Source organism: Hippopotamus amphibius, chromosome 8 (assembly GCF_030028045.1).
Source record: "Hippopotamus amphibius kiboko isolate mHipAmp2 chromosome 8, mHipAmp2.hap2, whole genome shotgun sequence".
In the NCBI taxonomy this organism is placed as follows: domain Eukaryota; kingdom Metazoa; phylum Chordata; class Mammalia; order Artiodactyla; family Hippopotamidae; genus Hippopotamus; species Hippopotamus amphibius.
In genome coordinates this window covers 27,855,857-27,879,983 of record NC_080193.1, presented here as the reverse complement: position 1 = coordinate 27,879,983, position 24,127 = coordinate 27,855,857, and the positions used below count along the sequence as shown (strand labels likewise).

General features: G+C 51.8%; 1 protein-coding gene across 8 annotated transcripts in view; it reads left to right on the top strand.

Moving 5' to 3' along the window:
- Window positions 1-24,127, top strand: part of GOLGA3 (golgin A3) — a 44,340-nt gene that overhangs the window by 9,561 nt on the left and 10,652 nt on the right. For all 8 annotated transcript variants that reach the window (XR_009055121.1, XR_009055122.1, XM_057745870.1 and 5 more), the window contains 14 exons: window positions 1,550-1,662; window positions 5,799-6,457; window positions 6,900-7,011; window positions 9,191-9,497; window positions 11,702-11,904; window positions 13,787-13,924; window positions 15,199-15,360; window positions 15,612-15,980; window positions 16,755-16,832; window positions 17,593-17,856; window positions 19,886-19,980; window positions 20,689-20,905; window positions 22,964-23,107; window positions 23,770-23,967. Coding sequence is in view for 6 of the 8 variants with exons in the window: in XM_057745870.1 (XP_057601853.1) it covers window positions 1,550-1,662; window positions 5,799-6,457; window positions 6,900-7,011; window positions 9,191-9,497; window positions 11,702-11,904; window positions 13,787-13,924; window positions 15,199-15,360; window positions 15,612-15,980; window positions 16,755-16,832; window positions 17,593-17,856; window positions 19,886-19,980; window positions 20,689-20,905; window positions 22,964-23,107; window positions 23,770-23,967 (3,059 nt within the window). In the remaining 2 variants the exon portion in view is untranslated. The remainder of the gene's footprint in view (window positions 1-1,549; window positions 1,663-5,798; window positions 6,458-6,899; window positions 7,012-9,190; window positions 9,498-11,701; window positions 11,905-13,786; window positions 13,925-15,198; window positions 15,361-15,611; window positions 15,981-16,754; window positions 16,833-17,592; window positions 17,857-19,885; window positions 19,981-20,688; window positions 20,906-22,963; window positions 23,108-23,769; window positions 23,968-24,127) is intronic.

Sequence of the window (24,127 nt, the reverse complement as noted above, 5' to 3'; positions counted from 1 at the left end):
CTAGTGCCGTCACGTGGAGATCGCACCATGTCAGCCGATCAGCTGATGCGACTCCATATCCCTTCTTTCAAGGCCAGTAGGAGCCCCGAGCATGGCCGGGTCAGGGCCACATGACCAGCGCTGCAGCGAGCATCTCCCCGTGCGTGTTCGCAGCATTGGTGCTTTCGTTTCTATGGGCTCCATCCTAGAAGCAGAATTCTTGGTCAGAAGCAACGGGTGTGTTTATCTCTATCATATGTGGTCGCATTTCCAGGGCGCAGACGCCCCATGAGAGGATGCGGACGCTGTGTCCTTCCAGCCTTTACCAGTCTGGGGAGTGTGCTGTGATGCTGCCTTGATGCTTTCATTTGCAGCTCACACTTCCCTGGTGACTAGAGGGTTCTTCACAGGCATTATTTCATTAGGGCCACAGTGTACTTGAAACATCTCTGTAAATTAACTGTTAACATGTCAGCCAAGATGTCGTGTGAAATCTTGGTTCCTAACCTGAGGGGTTTGTGAGCTCTGGCCCCAGGTACCCACCTGGCTCACCTGGTCTTCCTCAGCCACCCCCCCCCCCCACCCCGCGCTTGTCCTGGAGTGTGTGTCCCTAGCCCAGCCCTGAGGCCATGTCTCTGCTGCCGCACTTGCTGGTGGGGTTCCCTGCCTGAGGCCACAGCCTCTAGGTCTCTGCTGTCTGGACCACTCAGCATTGTGAACAGTATGAGAGGCCTCTTGCGTGATGAGTGCACAGTCAGTGACAACAGTGCTGAATTCCTAGTGAGATTCAGCAACAGCTGCTTACCTCCTAGAACCCACATTTGAAGATGGTGCTGCCTGAAAAGGGGCTCAGTTACGGCATTTCTCTGCTCTCATCAGCCTGCTGGTGACCCCCTGGGCCCTCAGCTGGGAGACCTGGAACTCTCCTACCTTTTACTCACTGTTCAGCCTTTTTCTTACCTACAGTGAAAGGTTTGGATTTTAGATACTTTAAATCTTGTTATTAGCCCAAAAAGTTGTCAGAGTAGTTTCCCTCCTGTGCTTGAGCACAGCTCCTGGATGGGAGCCGCCTCAGGCAGGAGACTGAGGTGAGCAGCCCAGGTGTAACTGTGTGAGGAAGGCACGTCCTGTAGCGTATTCCTGTCCCCGCTGCTGACTGTCGTTCCATTGGGTGCTTTTCACGCTCCTCCACAGTGTCACGGAACAGAGGTGGAGCTTGGTGAGGGCCTCACAAGGCTTTCACTGGCACCAACTTCACGTTCAGTTCTTTTGTTACTAAAAGGCACAGGTTGCCCGTGTCCTGTTTTACCAGCAGGATGCCCATATCGTGTGAGCATGGCCCCTGTGCTTGGCCAGTGTGTCTGCCACCAGGTGGGTTCTGCCTATGGTCAGTGTTCAAGGCTCACAGTTTTCTCTCCATCTGCACAGTCTTTTCAAACTAGATAGCCATGTGTTGTTTAAAGCTAAATCATATCGGTAATAAAATGCAAAACAGCCAAGCTGCTGTTCTGATTTGTCCTTTGTGCCCTGGTGCGTTGTGAGTTTCTAAACGGACGTTTCCCCACCTCAGGCTCAACAGAGGCTTCGCTGCCCCTGGAGAAGGAGGAGCAGGTCCGACTTCAGGCCCGGAAACGGCTGGAAGAACAGCTCAAACAGTACCGGGTGAAGCGGCAGCAGGAAAGAGTGAGTCTCCCTCTTGAACAAGCTAATGGAGGACTTCACGTGTGAAAGACAGCAGTTAGACATAATTCCAGGATCTGCTGCTTATTTCTCTCTGCCAGGATGGGCTTCTGTGCTTCTCTGCGAAGATCACTTTTCTCATGTAGTTCTCACCCTTTGGGGAGATTCCGCAGGCTCTGGTTCCCACCCCATCTGGTCCTTCTTCCCTCTAAACAAGTGTATTTTATTTCTAAGTCTGCCCTTAGAAAATCAGAGACAGCAAATATTTGGGTATAATTGCTGTCTGTATGTGAGCAGCCAGGCCTGGGTCTGACTTGTTTATTGTGTAAGTGGTACAGTTTCTACTGCATTTTGCTGTACAGTGTTAGCATATGTGCCATGTCACACGCATGTGATGAGTGTGTTCATGTGCTTTGCTGAAATCAGTTTTGTTCAGGTATGAAACTTGTTGGGATACCAATGAAAACAGTCTTTTTAATCACATCGAGTGACTCTAGGAAAGGGGGTTATGAATGTTCATTTCACTCTTCATCCAGGTTTTCTGTGGGATTGAAAATTTTCAAATTAAAGGAATTTAAAACTAAATGAACTTAAAAAAAAAAAAAAAACGCTTTCACTGGATGATTTACTAGTGACAAGTCCTCAGTGGGGTTGGCCATTTGTTTTCCCAAGAGAGGACCTTGGCTTTTTGAGTGTCACTGCTCCAAAGCCAATGTAAACAGACTGGAAGAGCCAGCACCAGGCTTTGAACTGGCAGAGGCTTTCCAGGTCAGGGCTTCTAGGGATCTCTCCTGGCGGCCTGCCAGAGATGTCACCACGAGAGTCAGTAGTCAGTGATTACATGTGCTAGGCACTGTGTTAGATTCTCCACAGACTTCATAGTGAGGCTTTGACAGGTAAGGAACTTGATGAAGGTCACTCAGCGGTAAAGTAGCAGAGCCAAGGAACAGACCGGACCGTGCCCATGTGCCCCGACCTGTCCACAGCCTGCCTCCCGAGGTTTGCACCACAAGTCCAAGCTCTGCCTGGGTCATCCAACATTAGGCAATTAATGTGTCAGGAGTTCAGTGTGAAATTTAACATCATTTCCCATCTTTAAAAAATTATGTGTGTGTATATAAAATCTTAGCCTCAGTGAGGTAACTTCTCTGTAACTGATGGACTCATCACACACTGGGCTGACCAACTTGACAGGCCCGCTTGCTTGCCCTCCCCCCACCCCCAGCCCCTGCCACCACGCACACACACTAAGGAAGGCAGGCAGTGAGATGCTGGCTACTTTGGCCCCCACCTGTGCTCTACTCTGGAGACCCTCAGGGCAGGGCCAGCTGAGGAGAGTGCAGTCTGGGAGGTGCTGTCCTTGTGCAGGTCAGCGTCTGGGTGAGTCCCCCCCATGACCCAGGGAAGCTCAGAGCTGAGGGGACCACCAGAGTCAGCAGTGCCAACGGCTGAGCTGGGACGTGAACCTGCCTGTCTGAGCCCAGAGCTGTGCTCCCCACTGCTGTGCTGTGACCCATCAGCATGGCCTGTTGTTCATGGAGTAACATAAATCGAGCGAGGTTTTCTCTAAGAGTCAGGTTAGTTCAGAATGGGGGCCTCTTGTCGATAGAACTCATTACAGTGGCTGTTCCATGCAAAAAGACTTACGACATCTCAGCAGGTGCTGAAAAGGTTTTTAATAAAACTCAGAATTCCTGATTCAAAAAATACAAAACAAGTAAGCAAAAGCAATTAAACTAGAAGTAGGAAGATGGAGCTCAAACCTGATGTTTAAATGGTGGAGACAGTGAGTGAAAGTCCTCCCCTGTGGGAGAGTGTCTCCGTGCGTGTGCCTTCACGTAGAGGTGATGATGGTTCCCATTCAGGAAGCACCCTCTCTGTGCTGTTCTTCACACAGCCTCCTCCCTCCCGGTCCTCAGCGCCATCTCCGTCAGCTCAGTAGAGCCCCTCCTCATCCTCTGTAACCATGTGTGTACAAGCACTGCATTAATCAACTCACAGTGATTTACACTTAGGTTGTTTCTCATTTTTTGAAATTGCAAACAGTGCTGCAGGGAATGTTTTGTGTCTTGTATACCTTTGTGGGTAAATCCTTAACTGTCAGTTATTGGGTAAAAGGTTTCATGTGTCTGTTAGTTGATATGTATTGCCCTCCAAATAGGATGGACCAGTTTTCATTCCAGTTAGCAGTCTGTAGGACTGCTAGCTTTCTCATCCTTGGCATCATTAGAAATAATAAAAATTGAATCTTCGTTGTCTGATAGGTGAAAAAAACAGTACTTCCTAACAGTAAGCATCTGTTTACGTATTGGCTGTTTGGGTGTCTTTGTCAGTCTTTGTCCATTTTTCTGTGGGTTGTCTTTTTGCTATGTTGGTACTGTATATGAGGAAATTATCCCCTTTTAGTATCTTTGCAAACAGTTTTTTCTTAGTTTGCGGTGACTTCTTTTCTGGCAAATCTTTTTGCTGCTCATCAGTTTGTTGGGGTTTTTTGAGGTTTTAGGGGTTTTTTTTGCTGCACTGCACAGCTCACGGGATCTTAGTTCCCCGACCAGGGATTGAACCTGTGCCCTCTGCAGTAGAAGCACAGAGTCTTAACCATAGGACCACTGGGAAATTCCATGCACATCAGATTTGAATGTTTACAGTCAGAACTTTCAGTCTTTGCTGTTACTTCTTTTGGGGTTTATGTCATATTTAAGAGGATCTTCTTGTTTGAAGGATATAAATAAATTCACTTCTGTTTTCTTCTTATACTAAAAGTAAGATAGTATAGAAAGTGTTGAAAAGTTGTGTTCTTTACTGTGTAAATCTAATCCACTTGAAATGTTTTGGATGGAGGTGAGAGGTGGGAATATGCCTCTTCGTGGACAGCTGGTCAGTTACCTCAACTTGCTTGTTCTGTAGCCTGCCGTTTCCCCACTGGCTGGAGTGCTGCCTTACTGTGGCGCTTCTGAAATGTCTGCAGCCTCTGCCTGTGCCTGCCCCAGTTCCTGGGCTGTGCTCTGTCTCCAGCCCTCCTGCTGCTTTTCTTGTTCTCAGTGGATCCAATTATGGCAGCTTTATAGTGTGTGCTGCCATCTGGGGGGCCCGGCATATCCATCGCCTCACGCTCCTTACTCTTCCTTGCTGCTCTTGCTCCTGTATCCTTCCTGGTGTATCCTAGCCTCATTTCGAGAGGCTCATGGCCCACCTTGTCCCTTGTCGCTTTGGGATTTCACTGACTTTGTAGAACAACATAGAACTGAAAATTAATCTGTAACAGAAAGTCTTGTTGATTCAGTGCCAGGGAATGGTGTCTTCCCTCATCCCCAGCCTCACTCAAGGCCACTTGGGAAGTTCCAGCTAAGATGATGATATAAGAAAAAGAAGTAAGAGAAACAGACACTGAAAAAATAGGAGAAATGTTATTGGTAATTGCAGGTGTTGGTAACCCCCTGGAAAAATGCTGGAGAATCAACTGAAAAATTGCTATTATTATAAATTTATAAAAATATTATAAAATTACTAAAATAACTGGGGTTTAGAATTGTCAGTTTAAAATACAAATATGAAAAATCAATGGTTATCCTGGTATGACCAGTTATAAAATTAATGGGAAAAGATAATATTTATAATATCAACAGAATAATAAAATATCTAAGTATTAAATTTAAATGGTAACAAAAATGGTTTAGGATCTAGATAAACGCCACATAACTTCCTCTGTCAAAGGTCATGCAAACAGATAAGAATAAATGGAGGGAAACAGCTCATTATCCCCTCAGTAATTAAAAATTTAAGGTAGTTTTTATTCAATAGGACTTTTTTTTTTAACTTGAAGAAAAATTTCAGGGTTTATCTAAAAGAATAAACATTGGAGAGTAGCCAAAACACTTCTGTAGAGGAGGCATGAGGAGGGAGGACTTGCTCTAGTAGGTGCTTTGAAGTGTCCCAGGTCACAGGCACAAGAGCCGTGTGCCTGGACTGTGCCCAGGATGCCGTGGAGGCAGTGAGGCTACAGAGGACAGAAGGCCATGGCACAGGCACATGCTGGGAGAGAGCTCTGTTTACATAGCGGGTGAGGCCTTTCTGGAGGCAGTGTTTGAATGCTGCTTGTCAATTTTAAACATAATTTTTGTACTTTTTTTCCTTCTCAGTCCAGTCAACCTGTAGCTAAAACAAGACTTTTTAGCACACTTGATCCTGAACTCATGTTGAACCCAGAAACCTTACCGAGGGCCAGTGCCGTGGCTATGACAAAAGAATATTCCTTCCTGCGCACCAGTGTCCCTCGGGGCCCGAAGGTGGGCAGCTTAGGGCTCCTGGCACATCCTAAGGAGAAAAAAAGTTCCAAATCAAGCAAAATTCGGTCTCTGGCTGATTACAGAACTGAAGATTCAGACGTTCGAAATTCTGGTGGAAATGTTGCGGCCCTGGACTCTGCCAGGGGCTCCCTGAAGCAGAACCGTGGCAGCGGGACGTCAGTGGTGTCTGAGCTCAGCCTGTGTTCCGAGGCTGACGACCGCCTGGAGAACGCATCCCTCACAGGAGACAATGTGTCTGAGGCCGATGGGACAGAAAGCGACAGCTCCTCCTACAGCAGCGTCTCTGCCCGTGGGACGCCCGGCCTTCAGGTGAACACTGCAGGCTCGCACGAGGCCCCCTATGTGGTCAGTGGCCAGGAGATCGCGGCCAGTGCCCTGGGCCAGTTCCCCTCCATCTCGGATGTCCTCCAGGCTGCGGCAGCCGAGCGCCAAGAGCAGAGGCAGGAGGTGAACGGGGAGGTGCGGAGCCGGACCGACAGCATCTGCAGCAGGTGGGTGATGCTGGGGCCACACAACACCACCTTCCTCTCGGGGTTCCTCCCTGGGTCCTTAAAGCTTCATTTATACACACTCTGTTGCTTTGTAAGAGATGGAGTTGGGTCTAATGAGTAATCACCTGCAGTGTTAAGATATCTGCCTTCCAGGATTTGTGTAGACCTGTCTCTAAAACAGCACAGATGTGACCTGGGCTCACGTCTCCACAAGGACGTTCCGGCCGTGTGGTGGCTGTAAAGGCTGGGCTGTGGGCGGGAGTGTTTATTGGTAGTGTTCCTAAGAGCTTTAGCTCGCTACCTAAATCTTTTTACTTATTTTTTTTAAAGTTGGGGGAGAGTAGCAGAGGGGTGTGGAATTTGGAGAGTGTGGCTGGTATAGAGGGAAGATAATGACTGTTCATATTCCCACCACCTGATCCTTTGTGCCTTTATCCTGCAGTGTGTCCGTGGAAAGCTCTGTGGCTGAAACGCATGATGAAATGTTGCAAGTTCTTAAAGAAAAAATGAGACTCGAAGGACAGCTGGAAGCTTTATCATTAGAGGCTAGTCAGGTAATGGAGATAAGTTTTTTTTTTTGAATTTTTTGTTTTTTATAAATTTATTTATTTATTTATTGGCTGTTTTGGGTCTTCGTTGCTGTGCGTGGGCTTTCTCTAGTTGTGGCGATTGGAGGCTACTCTTCATTGCAGTGAGCGGTGTTCTCAGTGCAATGGCTCCTCTTGTTGCAGAGTGTGGGCTCTACAGCACGGACTTCAGTAGCTGTGGCATGTGGGCTCAGTAGTTGTGGCTCGCAGGCTCTAGAGCACAGGCTCAGTAGTTGTGATGCACAGGCTTAGCTGCTCCACAGCATGTGGGATCTTCCTAGACCAGGAATTGAGCCCGTGTCCCCTGCTTTGGCAGGTGGATTCCTAACCACTGCGCCACCAGGGAGGTCCTGTAAATGGAGATTTTATGGATGTATTATGGTGCCATGTCTTTGAAAAGTTGTGCAGTTCCTGTTTGCTGCGCATGGTTCTATACGTGCCTTTAAGAACAAACTTCAGCAGCAGCAGCAGCAGCCTTGTCTCCTGTGGCTGTACATTCTTGTCTGCTTGATTTGTCAGCCTCAGAAAGAGGTGTGCTAGTTTCCTGCTCTGACCGTGTGGTTTCTCCCTGTATTTCTGTCAGGATCTGTCTGGAAGACTTCCTAGCTCTGCTGTTAGGTGGCTTTTACCTTTTCTGGCCTGGTGAAAGTGTCATCTTCACCCCTTGAGTACTTTTTGCTTTTTTTGGTGTGAATTTTGCTTTATCTAGTTAGCACATGCCTGAAAAATCATTTTCCATCCTGTAATTTTCAGCTTTCCTATCAACAGTTAGAGTAACTCAGTTCAGCTGCCCTTGACCTCTGCACCTGGCATGGAGACGGGAGAGAGCATGAGGCCCTCAGTCCCTTCCCCTCAGGAGCCAGTGCCGTGGGGGCGGGGGAGCCACGCACTCCCCTGCCGAATGTGCTTCTCACGTCTGATGTGGCTTTTTCGTGCACTCATTCTGGGACACAGACTCTGCACATAAAACTCTCGACTGAAGGGGTGATCACCAAGGTATCAAGGTTAATTTTGGTTGCGCACGATTTACACTTTGTCCTCCTGCAGAACGTGGCCTCATCAAGTGCATTTCCACCTCATCTGCATTTGAAGCCCTGAGCAATCTGGGAACCTTAACTTGCTGTCACTTTACCTCCTTATCCTGCTGGGATTTGATTTGCTCTTCAGTTGTGTCCAAGCCCAGATCTTTGTGGATTGATACGGGTGCAAAATTTTCTGGCATTTCTACAAAGATACTAATTACACTTATTACAAAATCTTATCCCTTTTACTCCGTTAACTCATTTTCTTTAGGTATTTGTTCTTCTGTCTGTTGAATTTGTTGTTTGTCTTCACAAGGTTGATTTTCTCCTATTGTGTATTGACGTGCAGCTGTTTGCTCCTCTTTGCATTTTGAAATTGCTGGACACACACACACTGATAGGCTGATGTTAGGGTGGGTGGGAGATGCTAATGGGTGGGTGGGGGCCGTGCCCCTTTGTTCACTGTCTGTTCTCAGCTACCCCTGGGGCCTAGGGCTTCTTGAGGCCCCACCTCTCCTCTCACTCCCTGCCATGTCCTGCAGACAGTGGTCCCTGCTGCCCTGCCATAAAGCGTGGACTGCCTCAGGCTGTCCCGTGCCCAGCGGCCTGGGCTGCAGCCCCTCCAAGCCTCTCTGTGTAATGGCATGCTTTCCCCGCAGATGTGTTCTGTGGGTCCTGTTCCCCAGGTCTGAGTCTGGCTGCTCTTTCTCATGTAGAGACCCCTCAGCAAGCACACTCAAGGGGTTCTTACTGTGTGTGCTTGTGCACGCTTGTGTGCTGTTTTGGTTTTTCAACAGATATGTTTTCCAGCATCCTCGTGGGTGAATGGGTGCTTGCAGAACTTTCCCCACGTGCTGTGCTACTCAGGTGCCGCCGTGCAGAAAATGAGCAGACTCGTATGCACCCCTCCTACCTCTGGGGCCTGTCTGGAGAAACCCCTTCTTTGGGATAACTAACGCTAGAATGACGGAATATTTTGGAAGACATGGTTCTTTCCTGTGATGTGCACCTGTCAGTCACCTTTCTTTGTCTCACTGGCTGTGTCTTGGCAGCCCTCTCAGTGTGCAGGGTACAAGTGACTTACTTTTCTGGAAGTCAGTGTGGCTGTTTGTGGGTCTTTCCAGGCACTTAAAGAAAAGGCGGAGCTGCAGGCACAGCTGGCCGCCCTGCACACGAGGCTGCAGGCGCAGCTGGAGCACAGCCACAGCAGCCAGCAGAGGCAGGACTCACTCAGCTCAGAGGTGGACACCTTAAAGCAATCTTGCTGGGACCTTGAGCAGGCAATGACCGACCTGCAGAACATGCTGGAAGCCAAGAATGCCAGCCTGGCGTCCTCCAACAGCGACCTGCAGGTGGCCGAGGAGCAGTACCAGAGACTCATGGCCAAGGTGGAGGAGATGCAGCGGAGCATCCTCAGTAAGGACAACACAGGTGAGCATCCCGTCTGCCCATCTGTCCCTTAGTGCACACGGAGGGCCCAGGGGTCTGCCCTGGTGGGTCTGCTCTGGGGACTGACCTGTGTTGTCCCATTGGTATGCTGGGTGTTGTCCCCCCTTCTAATTTATCCATGAAATGTCCTCTTGCCTGAAGTAGTACTGTTTTTGACTGAGCTTGTAGAATTCTGCACATTTTTGCATGTGCATCAAGGGGGTGGCTTAGGTCTTAGAAATGGACTTTGGATCCTTGATTGTCAGAAGTAAATGTTTCCACTCTTTCCGCCTTCACAGTCCATTGTTGTTTGGGGGGCCAGATCTGCCTGCTTATTCCAGAATTGCAGATGCTATTTAAAAGCAACACTGAGAGAGTTGACTAGTGAATCTGTATCTTCCCTTCCGTTAGTTCGGGTTTGGGGTCTAGCTGGATCCCTCTGGAATGATAGACAAATGGAGCAGTGGAGTCAGGGAACCGTGGTGGTGGGCTGTGTGTAGAGGGCCTGTGTGTGCTTCCCTCGTGCTTTCTGCTCATCCTCAGGCCGTGTACTCCATCCCCAAAGTCCATGCTCCACACCCAGCCAGGCGCCAAGATGAATGGTGTGCGGGCTCACATCTGCTGTGTGCTGCCAGGAGGAAGAAGGAGGGGGGTGGGGATGGAGAGAAAGGCGCTCAGAGCCCAGGGACGTGTCGGTGCAAACCCTGGTCCTCCATCGCAGTCTGGGTAGATGACATTCTCGTCTCCCAGCTCTCGACATCTGAGTGATGGGAGCAGCACGATGGGGCTGCTGTGAAGGACCACGTCTGCCAACGTGAGACTAGGTTTCAGATCTGATGACAGAAAAGGAAAAGTGACAAACTGCTACCACGAAAGCTTTGTTCTGGTACTAGCAGGGTGAAAGCGCCAGCTGGGAAATAAAACAGCCAGCTGTTTTTAGTCTCTGAACGTTTTACGAGGGTGAGTCAAAAATTATCCGCACTCCAGTTATGTTAAAACTTCTATAAATTCTATAGCCAGAGTGCGGGTAATTTTTGACTCACCCTCGTATGATACCTAATCCCTTAAGACAATGATAAAATCCCAAAAGTTCTGTGTTGCTCTGGGTTGCAAGGCCTGGCCTGACCAGAGCTTGGCAGGCAGCAGAATGGCCCGCACCCAGTGCAGCCTCCCCACGCCTTGTTGCAGCGTGTCTGCCGGGTGGTGGATTTCGGGTGCAGGGGGGATGCTCCTGTTGCCTTCCTAAAGCCCCACCACTCTGAACTCAGAGACACATCTGCCCCCTAGGGCTTCAGATCGGATGTCACGGATCCTATCATGTTTTTTTGTTTTGTTTTAAATTTTTGGAAACTGTCATTAGAATCATAAGTGTTTTCTTAAATGTTTGTAGTAATTTATTTTTTAAATCTTTGACTGATTTTGTTTGTACTGTGGTTTGGGTTTGTGCTGTGATTTCCTGTCCGCTCCCCTCCCACCTCGCCCTCGTCAATGTCGAGTGTGGACCGCATCAGCAGATGGGGGAGTTAGTGTGGATTCCACCCCTGAGCTGGTTGACGGCTCACAGACGCCTCAGGCTGACATCTCAAGCCAGAAAGCTCCCATGGCCACGTTGTGGACATGCAGTTGATTCCCTAATTGTGAATTCATCTACTCGCTAGATTTGTTTGTGACCCCATCAGTACTCACAGCTCTCTCCGGTCACTTGCAGGCGGGTGCAGAGCAGAGACAGTTGGGGTCGCCTGATGGGGTCGCAAAGCTCAGCCTTCTCAGTTCAGCTCTTGCTCTTTTATGGTCAATTTAGTGCCACGTTTTTTTCATTTTTGTGCTTTTTGGGGTGGTGTTGCTCTTTACAAGTAACCCCAAACACTGTAGGGTGTTCCTAAGTGCAGGAAGGCTGTGATGTGCCTTATGGAGAAAACACGTGTTAGCCGAGCTTTGTGCAGGCACAAGGCACAGCGCTGTCAGCTGTAAGTTCAGCGCTGATGAATCATCAGAAGCACATGTAAAGCAGGGTTGTATGTTGATCCGTCAATGGGAAGTGACCATACCCTAAACTGGGTGCCCCCTGAGAGCCGTGATCCAGTGCTCGCGGCTGCCCGTGAGACGTCACTGCCGAGGAGGAGGAGGAGAACCGGCACGTCCCCCGCTGTCTGCGGAGGCCGAGTTGAGGGCCAGGCGCCCTGATCGGCCGTGCTTGCTTGTTTCAGTGCACGACCTGCGGCAGCAGATGACAGCCTTGCAGAGCCAGCTGCAGCAGGTGCAGCTGGAGCGTGCGACGCTGACCAGCAAGCTGAAGGCATCCCAGGCCGAGATCGCGTCCCTGCAGAGTGTCCGGCAGTGGTACCAGCAGCAGCTCGCCCTGGCCCAGGAGGCCCGGGTCAGGCTGCAGGGCGAGATGGCCCACATCCAGGTATGACCCTGCCGTGGCCAGTGGCTCACACTGCACATCTCATGTGGAACGCTTGCTTTTTCCCTAAAATGAAGTGACTGTTCTGAGTTTAGATTTCACCCACAGGTTGTTTGAGAATCTGCCGACCACCCATCTAGCCCACACCCCATCCCATACAGTCACTGCCTTCTGTGACTTCTGACACGGGAAGTTTTACAGCTTCTGCTTGAGCATTTAAATTCTACAATCCCCTTCTCTGACTAGTTCCTCTCTCTGACTAGTACATCCCATCCCCTCTCCGGGGGGCACCATTTGTCATTTGAGCCCAGCTGTCAAATCCATGCCTGCGGGGATCTCGGGCCTCTCATACCCGGGCTCGTTTCTTACGTGCACAGAGCACGGCACACAGTGCCTCCTGGCAGAGTGGCTCTGTCTCCAGCTGCCTGGTGATCAGGTCCTCCCAGAGAACACACGTTTCCCATGTCCTCCTTCTTTCCCTGTTGTTAGGGTGCAGGCATGTCAGCCCCTGATCCTGCGTGAGTGGGAGCAGGTGTGGGTCCTGGTCTACAGGGTGTCCGGGGCCGTGGTGAGCTCTGGAGACCCTCAGGAGCAGTAGGCAAGTTGCTGAAATGCATTTTACTCCAAATCTCAGTGTTTGGACTAATTGGACCAATTGTGAGAGTGCTGATGGTGCCTTGGTCAGCCTGTCTTCTTTTTGAATTTTGCTGTGGGTTTTATTTTATCTCCCCACTTTTTTTGGTCCAGATAAAATATTGTAACTATTTGTTACCATATTCAAAATAGTGAAACTTTATTTCTCAAGTAGAGGATGTAAAGTACTAACTCCACCAAATGCTCCTTTTTAAAAAAGTCTAAAGTCTACAAATGTACAAAATAGAAGTTTTATAATATTTATGTTATGTATTTTTTAAGCTAGAGGACCATATAGATAAGCATTTTTTCTACTTGCAATGTACTTGGAAATAGATTATTGCAAGTCAGTGCAGTTTTGAAGCTATTGTGCATTTATTTGAGGCATAAAATATTTAAAGAAGCCTGATTTATGTGTCCTGACCTAAGTCAGAAATGGCATTTGGAAGACAAAAATAGAGGAGGAGTCCAAGGGAGTGGCAGTTTGAGAACCGTAACTGCTTTTTCCAGATACGTTTGGCACCCAGGTTCAGCGTTCCTTAATTAGGGTGTGTGATACATTTTCGCCCTCTTCTCCCAGTAACAGAAGTGTCCCAGAGACATTCAAGTGGCAGGAGAATGCAGGGTCATCTTTATTCTTTTGTTGCCTTGAAATAAAATCCCAGCAAACAACGCCCTTCCTTGCTCTGGGCAGCTTCCATCTTAGACCCTAGAGCTCACAACATCTGGTCGCATCTGGCACCTGTAAGCCTAGGAGCGTTCATGTCGGCTCCGGAAGGGACGTGTCCGAAGGTGTGCGCGGCTGGGTCGGACCCGGGGTGGCCAGTGCCGCTTCCTGGGAATGGCCAGGTCAGCCTGTGTGTGCACAGGACCGTCAGGCACTGAGAGGGCAAGGCCTGGTGTCCCTGCCGCCCAAATGAGGCCCCTCACCTCCGGCCTCAGGGATGCCCGTTCAGTGGGAACTGTTGTGTAGGTCTTGTGGCAAACCATACCGTCTTGGGGGTGGATGAGCTCTGACTTCCAGGCTGCCAGCCGGCGCCCCTTAGGCACACAGAACCCAGACGGCCTGAGTGTCACAGTGGCTGCCAGGAGGGTGGGCAGGGAGGCCCTGTGGGGAGGGGTCCTGGGGAGCAGCCCTCCCAGGGGCCGGTGCTGTACAGAGACCCTAGCCCTGGTGGCCTCAGGGACTGGCTGGGCTGCACTTCTGCATAGAATCTAGCAACCTTCGACCTTGTGGTGTTTTTCTTTGAAGGTTGGACAGATGAGCCAGGCAGGCCTCCTGGAGCACCTGAAGCTTGAGAATGTGTCCCTGTCCCACCAGCTAACGGAGACCCAGCAGAGGTCCATCAAGGAGAAGGAGCGCATTGCCGCCCAGCTCCAGGGCATTGAGGTGGGCTGCCGCTTCCGGGCCGCAGCAGGACAGCGGGTCGGTGTGGTCTTGGGGTTTGGGTTTTTTTTTTTGTTTTGGTTTGGTTTTTTTGACACTGATCAAGATTAAGAGAATATACCAGTCCATGCACATATACATACGTTTTAAAGTATGGTTTTGAACCATCTGCAGTGATTTAAGGTTTGGGGATTCTGTTCCTCGTGTTCGCTGTGTGCACACCCCTCCCTCGTCTCTGCCTTGTCAGTGGTCACCTGGGGCCCTTCTCTGCACCACAGCGTGGGCTAGCCAAGTTCTGGCCTCAGCCTCCTTACCATTTCACCCTCCAGCCGCCACGTGGTTAGGACCGTGTCCAGCTGCCTCCGTGGGTTATCCCAGGGCAGGGAGATGCTGTGGCTTTGACCTGTGCTCTTAGCTGTAGGACCCTGAACTTATATCTTAACTTGTATCTCTCCGGGCTCTGTCCCCTTTTTATTAAATATGGATAATAATACCTACTTAATAGGCTTGTTGGGAAGAGTAAAATAAAAAAGGGGTACAGGGCATCGTGGCAGTGTGTACGGGGCAATTTTGCGCCCAGAACATCAGTTGCCTTTCACGATCACATGGAAGGCTGGCGTCCTGTGACCACGTGGTCTCCCGTCTCCCTGCTTCCCTGCACGTGCTCCTTTGTCTTCATGGAGGACATGGATGATGAAAGACAGTCCTGTCAAACATATGCTTCAAGAGCTCCTTGTCAAAGAACTGAAGAGATTTTACGTTATAAGCTGATGTTTTTTCCCTAAGAAAACACCTAGATGTTGGGTCTTATCTACATAGTCAAGACGTAAGGAATGTCGTATTTGCCCCATGGCCTCTGGTCTCTAGTTTTACCAAGTGGCATCAGGAAGTAGTCTTGTGAAAGAGAATGTGCTGTGTCTCACACCCCAAAGTGGGGACATGCTACATGAAGCCTGTCTTCACTCGTGGCGGCCGTGGTGGTTTCATTCCTCACTTTATCCCAGTTCTTAAAACTGGGTTGTCTGCTTGCTTCTCTCTTCAGCCAGGTCCTAGGGTCAGCAGGGGAACCTTGAGTGGAGGAATAGGCTGGTGACCTGTGTCGTGGGCAGCAGGAGGGCACCAGCTTTCTACCCCCTGTCCCCTTAGGCCCTCTGTGGGTTGTGGACAAGGCGGTGATGGGGACAAGGACTCCTCTCCAGGGTGGTGGGTTTGCCTGCAGAGTCTGTAGCTGTTACGTTATCCTGATTTTTAAAAAATGCTCTGTCGTTTGGGCCCAGGCTGACATGTTGGACCAGGAAGCTGCCTTTGTGCAGATTCAAGAGGCGAAGACGATGGTGGAGGAGGACCTGCAGAGGAGGCTGGAGGAGTTTGAAGACGAGAAGGAGCAACTGCAGAAGATGGTGGCCTCAGCGGCGGCCCTGGAGCAACAGCTGGAGCAGGCAAGCACCTGGGGGGCTCTGGCCACCGGCCTCGGTGCTATTCTGTGCTGGTCTGTCCGTCACATCTTCAGACCCCGTGGGGGTCCATTTCTGCTTGTGGTCTTCTGTGCCACAGCTTTACACAGATGGCTGCCTCCAGAGCATCCGTCCAGATTGTTTAAAACCTGAGCACGAAAAAAGTGTAAACTCTCGGAGCACGTGGTGTTTTTGTTGAAGGGCAGTCTTGTTGACTCTGGTTCCTTTTTTTCCAGGTGAAGTTGACTTTGCATCAGCGAGACCAGCAGCTTGAGGCTTTGCAGCAGGAGCACCTGGACCTTTTGAAGCAGTTCACCTCAACACAGGAAACATTGCAGAGCAGGGAGCAAGCCCTGGGTGACCTGCAGGTGCACTACGACGAACTGCAGGCCAGGCTGGACGAGCTGCAGGGGGAGGCCACCTCCAGAGACGATACCATCCGTTTCCTGCAGAATGAGAAGATCATCTTGGAGGTGGCTCTGCAGGCAGCCCAGAGCAGCAGGGAGGAATTTGATAGAGGGGCAAAACGCCTGGAAGAGGGGGCCCAGGACACGTCAGAAACTTTAGAGCAGTTGAGACAGGAATTAGCTGTCAAGTCCAGCCAGGTAATGCAGTTTACTGTCACCTTGTTACAGTGGAAATCACGCATGCGAGAAGTAACGCTGTTTGGTCCTTTGTTTTATCTTATTTGTTTGGTCCTTTTTTTGAACACCTTGTTTTGTAAACATGGAAGAACGCTTGCCGGGCAGGGCCCAGGGCTCAGTTGGGGAAGGGACCCAACCACTGAAGTGGGGTACTTCGGTGTTAGGTTAGCATCTGGGTGTGTGGATACCTGGCTGAGAACTGGGAAACCGAGTTGTTTGGGTCTTTGAAAGTAACCTGCCAAGAAACACCAGTTTCAGTGCACCTATGATGAGGAGCTCAGACATGGGAAGAGCCACGTGGAACTTGGGTTCTTTCATTCCTGACTGCCTGACTGCAGTGGGAGCCCCAGACACGTGGCAGGGCAGTGGGTGGGGGAGGGGAGGCGGCCGAGGGTCCAGGTGTGTACACACGTGACCCAGCATGCCACACCCAGGAGCTGCCATGCCCTGATGGGGACGAGCAGTAAACAAGTACAGATGGAACAAGGGGGCGGAGGAAGTAGGCTTAGTGTTGGAAATGGTTTTGTCTTGGAATCCGGCTCCATCAGTGTCAAGGACAAGAGGATGTCGGTGACATGTTTTTCCCTCTGAGAAGTAGGTGCAGTTTCTCTGCAGACACTGACCTGTGTGTCACCTTCTAGGACAGGATGCATGGAGGCAAGTCATTGATGCCTCTGTGCACACGTGTCTCTCCTGGAACCATCAGTGTAACATCTGCACACGTGTCCCTCGTAGGTGGAGCACCTGCAGCGAGAAGCTGCCTCCCTGAACAAGCAGACGCAGAAAGTGAAGGAACAGTTTCTTCAACAGAAGGTAAGACTGTGTGGTTAGTTTTCTTTTTGTGAAACAAGTGCATGAAGAAAGTCCTGTATCTTTAATCTCTTCACTGGAAAGAAATCATCAGGAGGAAGATAACAAGTAGACTCCAGTTGTTTTAAGGCACTTCATTGATTCTAAGACACTCCTCAGCTCTCCCGTGTTCATGATCTCTGAAGTAGGTGCGTTTTCAGAGTGGGGTTGGCACCATGGCTCGCGGGTCGTGCCCTGTTGTCACAGTAGAGTGAGCGAGTGTTCTTTCACAGCGGCCGAGCCTCCTGATGAATGTGTCTTTGAAAAATATCACCACTGTGACCCAGCACTGAGATAAGGCAGTTCACGTTAGTGCAGCCAGTTCTGCTGTCAGAGGAGTGAGCACAGGGCATCTCCGAGGGTCTGAGGAAGGGCGACTGAGGGTGTTATAAGTGGTGGTAGATTTTATCACTGAGATGCGAACCGGGTGCCTGTCAGAAGCCAGGCAGGGCAGGTGCAGGGGGAGGGAACAGCCACGTTTCCCCCGAGAGAGTGAAACAATTGGGCCCCTAGCGGCTGGCCTGGCTGCTCTGTGCATCACCCACACCTGTTCAGGTGCGTGAAATCGTGGTGCGTCTCAGGGGGCCATATCTTGGATTTGGTGAAATATGTTATTTTTAGCTCCTGAGAGTTGTATGTAGTTAAGTGGGGAGCATTTTTGTGTAAGCCACTTGACCCCTCAGAAAACCTGCCCACTGGTTGCAGCTTCTGTCTCGCTGGGCAGGTGATGGTGGAGGCCTACCGCCGGGACGCTACCTCCAAAGACCAGCTCACCAATGAGCTGAAGGCCACGAAGAAGAGGCTGGTCTCGGAGGTGAAGGAGCTGCGGCAGGAGCTCATCGAGCTGCAGGGGGAGAAGAGGTCCGTGGAGGTGGAGTGCTCGCGTCTGCAGAAGGAGGTGTCACAGGCCCGTCAGCAGGTGGCAGGTCTGAAAGGGCACCTCCAGTCCACGCAGAGGGAGCGGGACGAGATGGAGACGCGCTTGCAGGTCTGGGGGTGCCTGGGTCTGTGGGGTTCAGCCGAACGTGCTAAAACAGCCTAGAATAAGGCCCTCCTGGAGCTCAGATCCTGGAAGGTGGGGGGTCGCGGGGGCAGGCGGGCAGGTGGGTCCAGGCAGAGATATAGCTGTGAGGGAGCTACTGAGACGGGTCGGGAGCTGGTGCGTAAGTGAGAGCTGCAGAGAGTCAACGGAAAGCCAGAGGGTCTCCTGGGTCTGGGGTGGCATGGAGTCGCGTGCGGGTGGCGTGCATGAGGGAGATGCTGGGCCCGGCAGCCATGCAGCTGCTGGTTCGGGCTCTGGGCCAGATGTGCTGTGTAGGCCTGAAGGCCCCTGTGGTCGAGGAAGGCGAGCATAGAGGCCGGAGCCCGTGAGAGACAGTGGTGGTGGTGCTGGCGAGGGTCTGGGACAGGACTGGGGAGAGAGAGACCTCAGGCCAGATTCCTGCAGCTGAGGAGCATTTCTGAGATGAGAAATTGAGTCAGACGGTAGACCCGGGGAGGGTGCTGGGCAGGGTCTCAGACCGGGGGCTCTGTCTTGCGTGTGATGTGTCAGAAGTCCCATGAGTGGGCCAGGCAGAGTCCAGGGAGGCGGTGGGCTGGAGGCCACAGCTGAGAGCTGTGAGGGTGCAGACAGGATGAGAGGGCCCGGGAGCTGCGGGAAGCCAGGGGCTGGTGGGTCCCTAGCAGCTGCAGGAACATGGGCGTCGCTGAGGTTCTTGGGGCTGCGAGGGCCGAGCTGGGCCTGGGAAACAGGGGCTCACTGCGCAGGAGGGGACAGGGCAGTGGGCGAGGCCATGAGGGGGCACGAGGCCACTCCTGAGCATGCTGGGAGAAGCTGGGCAGGGCCTGGGGGCTCTGTCGGGGGTCCAGTGGGGCCCCCAGGTGGGACCTATAGCCCGGAGGCTTTCCCGTTGGCTGGTTCTTCACGCTTTTTCCACTAACATTCTTGGTACAGGCAGCTCAGGACAGTCTTGACCTCTGTAGGGTGGTCACTTATCACAGGATCACCTGTCAGGATCTTCCTCAAAGCCCGTGTCCTGCAGGGTGGCCCGGCGAGGGGTGGGGCGGGGCTCCATTTAGCCACAAGGAAGCCAGTCCGATGTTCGGGCTTCAGGTGGAGGCTTGGCACTCCTCATCTTTTTTTTTTTTATTTAAAGTGTACAATTTGATATTTTTTTTAATTAGTAATGTATATATGGCAATCCCAATCTCCCAACTCATTCCCCTCCAACCCTCCCCACTTTCCTCACTTGGTGTCCATATGTTTGTTCTCTACATCTGTGTCTCTATTTCTGCCTTGCAAACCACTTGATTTGTACCATTTTTCTATATTCCGCATATATGTGTTAATATACGATACTTGTTTTTCTCTTTCTGACTCACTTCACTCTATATGGCAGTCTCTAGGTCCATCCATGTCTCTACAAATGTCCCAATTTCGTTCCTTTTTACAGCTGAGTAATATTCAGTTGTATATATGTACCATATCTTCTTTATCCATTCATCTGTTGATGGACATTTAGGTTGCTTCCATGACCTGGCTATTGTAAATAGTGCTGCAATGAACATTGGGGTGCATGTTTCTTTTTGAACTATGGTTTTCTCTGGGTATACGCCCAGTAGTGGGATTGTTGGATCATATGGTAACTGTCTTTTTAGTTTTGCAAGGAACCTCCATACTGTTCTCCCTAGTGGCTGTATCAGTTTACATTCCCACCACCAAAGCAAGAGCATTCCCTTTTCTCCACACCCTCTCCAGCTGGAGACTTTCCCATTGGCTGGTTCTTCCTGCTTATTCCCACTAACATCCTTGGTACAGGCAGCTCAGGACAGTCTTGACTTCTGTAGGGTGGTCACTTATCACAGGATCCCGTCAGGATTTTCCTCAAAGCCCGTGTCCTGCAGGGCGGCCCCCGGGGCAGGGGTGCCATTTACCCACGAGGAAGCCAGTCCAATGTTCGGGCTTCAGATGGAGGCTTGGCACTCCTCATCTTATCTTTTCCTCTTTTTGTTTGAAGTCTTTGCAGTTTGATAAAGAGCAGATGGTTGCTTTCACGGAGGCCAACGAGGTGCTCAAGAAACAAATGGAGGAGCTGCAGCAAGAAACCACCAGGTATGGGTGCTGGCGGTGGGCGTGGGCCGGGCGGGGGCCCCAGCACTAAATGTCCAGCCCCGGCCAGCCCGCAATGGGAGGCCTAGGATGTCAGCAGACACATTTAAAGCTGGAAAAGTGATTCCATCATGATTTGACAGTGAACATGGTGGGTGTGGTAACATGTCCTTTCACAAATACTCCCTGTTTTTGTTTTCGTTTGACTTTTCACTTCAAGCGCTTATTGCAGCGCCTTTGCCACCCTAGCTCACTGCCCGGGGTGGACGCCCACACCAGGCCTTTCCACTGCTGTGGCGTGTCCTGCACCACTCTGCTCTGTCAGCCGCTGAGTTACTGTAAGCCTGGGTGTTGAATTCTTGCTGCTGATCAGGAAGAACGCTGGAAGCCTTCCTGTTTGGTTGGAGAGGACTCTTCTCTGCCTCCACAAGATGGTTTAAACAGCTCAAAGAGGAGAGCAGGGCAGATGAAAGTGCAGCGCTGGGCCCTGCAGGGGCACCCACCGACCACATCCTGGCGAGTTGGATTCTGGGCAGAGGAGCAGCTTCAGAGGATGGAGCTGGGGGCAGCCTCCCCCAGAGCCTCAGAGGCGGGAGCTAGAGGCAGATGAGGATGGGGCTTGGATGGAGATGATGCACTTCGCCTTTGCTTGGTATGGCACTTGGATTCGGAGGTGAGTTGCAACTTCTTTCTGTCTCTGCCATGCTCCAGGGCCATCACTGAACAGAAGCAGAAGATGAAGCGGCTGGGCTCGGATCTGAGCAGTGCACAGAAGGAGATGAAGACAAAGCATAAGGCCTATGAGAACGCTGTGGGCATCCTCAGCCGCCGCCTGCAGGAGGCCCTCACGGCCAAGGAGGCGGCCGAGGCCGAGCTGAGCCAGCTGAGAGCCCGGGCGGCCGACGGCGGCAGCGACCTTGCCCTGCACGTGGGTAGCCCGTCTGCTCCGGCTGGTTGTGGAGACTCAGTGTGGGGCGTGGCGTGTGCAGGCATCTCCCCTCTGAAACCCTCCTAAGAAGGTCTATCAGGGAGGTGTGGGGCTGGCATGTGGCAGCATTTCTTTAAAATACCTTGTGGTAGTGACGTGACCAGGGACTGAAGATGCATTTGATCCCTGCGAAGTGTACAGGTGCTCGCCCTGCTCCCTCCAGTCGCCTCCGTGTCTGGGGAGGAGGTCCTGGGAGAGGGCTTGGGGGAGGGTTGAGGAGTCCAGAAAAGCTTTCTGGAAAGGTGACCTCTGAACTGGTCTTGCATGACAGAGGGCATCTCAGCAGAGGGGTGCGTCTGTGCAGGGGGTGCTGTGCGCTGAGTCTGGGGGGCACGGGGCCAGGTAGGGCTCTGGCTGGGGATGGGTGTTGGGCTGGGGTCAGGGAGTTTGGACTGGATCGTACATGTGACAGAGCAGGCTGAGACCTGACCACTGTCCTGTTGGGAGGACCCTGGTGGGCAGGGGGCAGAGCAGTGAGGACAGTAGCTGTGGTGATGGAACTGAGTGGAGGAGCCAACAGGAGGCATCTCGGGGACCAGCGCTTGGGGAGGGCAGGTTGCCGATGGCTCTGCTGACAGGCGGCCTGTGGGACGGACAGCACGTGTGACCTGGTGGATGGGAGTAGCCATGAAACACTGGGGTCCAGAACGAAGAGGGACCTGCACGCGGTGGGGCCAAGGGCCACTGGAGCTGCTCTTCCCGCTGTTGTGTCCTGAGGCGAGAGGAAGCCTTTTGCTTTGGGTTATTGTTGAGGATGGAGGGTGGGGCAGCAGGACGGGCGTGCTTGGCCTGCGTATGTGTGTGCATGTGTGTGTGTGAGAGAAGGGGGTACTCATGGCAAAGGCTCTCAGATCGCCTCTGGGTGTCAGTCCTGGTTCCCTGGATCCCTGCGGTCTGGATCTGACCAGCTCCCTTCATTTTTGCTACTGGGTATAAAATTCTGCCTAATTTGCATTTTGTTTATTACCCACTGATTTGAGTCATTTTGCGTGTGCTTAGTAATTGTATTTTTCCTCATGCTTGTTTCTCTCTCCTCTCAGTTTAAGGATTCATGAGTTGGAGGACACTGTGGCGTAGCATGGTGTTCTGTTGCCAAAATACGTAAATTCAGTACTCCCTCTCATGTGCTTACTTTATACAGCGTTGGGAGGGGGAGAACTTAATTGCAATTTCCTTTCTACATGAAAGTTTCTCTCTCTGTTTAATTCTTTGACTTACCTGGCACCAGCGGTGGGAGTCATTGTCATGCAGTCTGTCACCTGCCTGCTGCACAGCTGGCGGCAGCTAGGCAGGAGCACAGCCCAGGAGCCAGAATCCTGGTTCGGCCTGTGCTTTGGCCCTCGTGAGCTGGGGGCCTTTCTGTCCTCAGTAAGATGAGGCCGAGGCTCACCAACAAGTGCCTGCCGTGTAGCCCAGGGGACTCTGCACAGTGTTATGAAGCAGCCTAAATGGGAAAGAATTTGAGAAAGGATAAATACGTGTGTATGTATAACTGGATCACTTTGCAGTACACCCAAAACTAACACAACATTGTTAATCAACTATACTCCAGCATAGAATAAAAAGTGAGAAAAAGAAGAAAAGAGAGAGAGAGACTGAAAGCAGGTAAACAGTAGCACTTCCCTCATCAGGACGGCTCAGTGGGGAGACACCTGCCGGGTGCTCAGGTCAGTGCTTGGTCCACGGCAGCAGCAGCAGGAAGAGTGCGCGTGTGTGTGCACATGTGGCATTGGTTATATCATGCCTGGTGCCACTTACTTGCCACAGATGGTAACTTATAGCTCTTATGTTTCTGTATTTTCAAAGCATTAACTGAAAAAGTTAGTTTGTGAGTCATTACCGGGTGGCTGCCTGGTAGCTGATTGCGTCCTGTAAAGGAGAGGGAAGGCTGCAGAGACGCAGCCTCACGCCGCCAGGGCCAAGCAGGCTACGTGGGGGACCGTGGTGGGGGTCGTGGTGAGACCTGTAACCAAACCCACCTTCTCTCCTGGCCGTCAGGAGCGCGTCCAGGCCCTGGAGGCGGAACTGCAGGCCGTCAGCCACAGCAAGATGATGCTGGAGAGGGAGCTTCAGGAGGTCATCGCACTGACTGGCCAGGAGCTGGAGGAGCAGCGGGAGAAGGTGCTGGAGCTAGAGGACGAGGTAGGCAGACAAACATGGCCCATGAGCAGCGCAGGTGCAGGGAGAGGGCCAGCTGGTGGGTGCGCAGCCTCTGCGCTGCATTTCTGGGGCTGTCTGGCTGCTCCCCTGGGTCTCTGACTACCCACCCTGCTGGATTGCCCGCACGCACGTGCGCCAGCAAGGCTGGTGTGCCTCCTTTCCCTCCGGTACAGCAAGTAGGAAACCCAGCTCAAAGGGGCTCAGACCTACAGAAGATTCCGCGTAGCTCTCAGGCCCAGAGACAGTTGTGGTCTCACATGGTGCCACACGTAGCAGCGTGGGGATGTCCCCTGGGCTCTGCACGGGGTCCCAGGGTGGCTGGCAGGAGCCGCGGGGCTGCATGTACAGTTGGTGATCATTTCTGTCACACTCGGTTCCGGGCCTGCCTGGGCTCTGACCACAGATGTGCTTCCCCAGAAGTCCACGGTCCCCAGGAGAGGGCTTGGCTGTCAGCTGTGGGTCTAGGAGAGAACTGGGGTGGTCGCAGCAGCCTTCCCAGCTGTGAGGTGAGGGTCCAGTGTGTCCGGTGCGGTGCCCGCTATGTGTTGTTGCGGGTGGTGTCAGCTGTTCGGTTCCTGGTGTGCGATAGCTCCACGAACCAGAACGTGTAGCTGCTTGACTTCACGGCGACTGATTTGTTTCAGCTTCAAGAGTCCAGAGGCTTCAGGAGGAAGATAAAGCGCCTTGAGGAGTCAAATAAGAAGTTGGCTCTGGAATTAGAGCATGAGAGAGGGAAGCTTACGGGCCTCGGACAGTCCAATGCAGCCTTGAGGGAACACAACAGCATCTTAGAGACGGCGTTAGCCAAGAGGGAGGCAGACCTGGTTCAGCTGAACCTGCAGGTATGAAACTCCTGTGCCAGAAGCAGGAGACTTGCTCAGGCCCGGCAGCACCCCGAGGGCCTCGGTTGCCCTCTGTCCGTCATCATCACAGCCACCCGCAGGGTGGAGGCCCAGAGTCTGCTGGAGGCTCAGCCCCTCTGCCAACCCTGAGGTGGTGGTG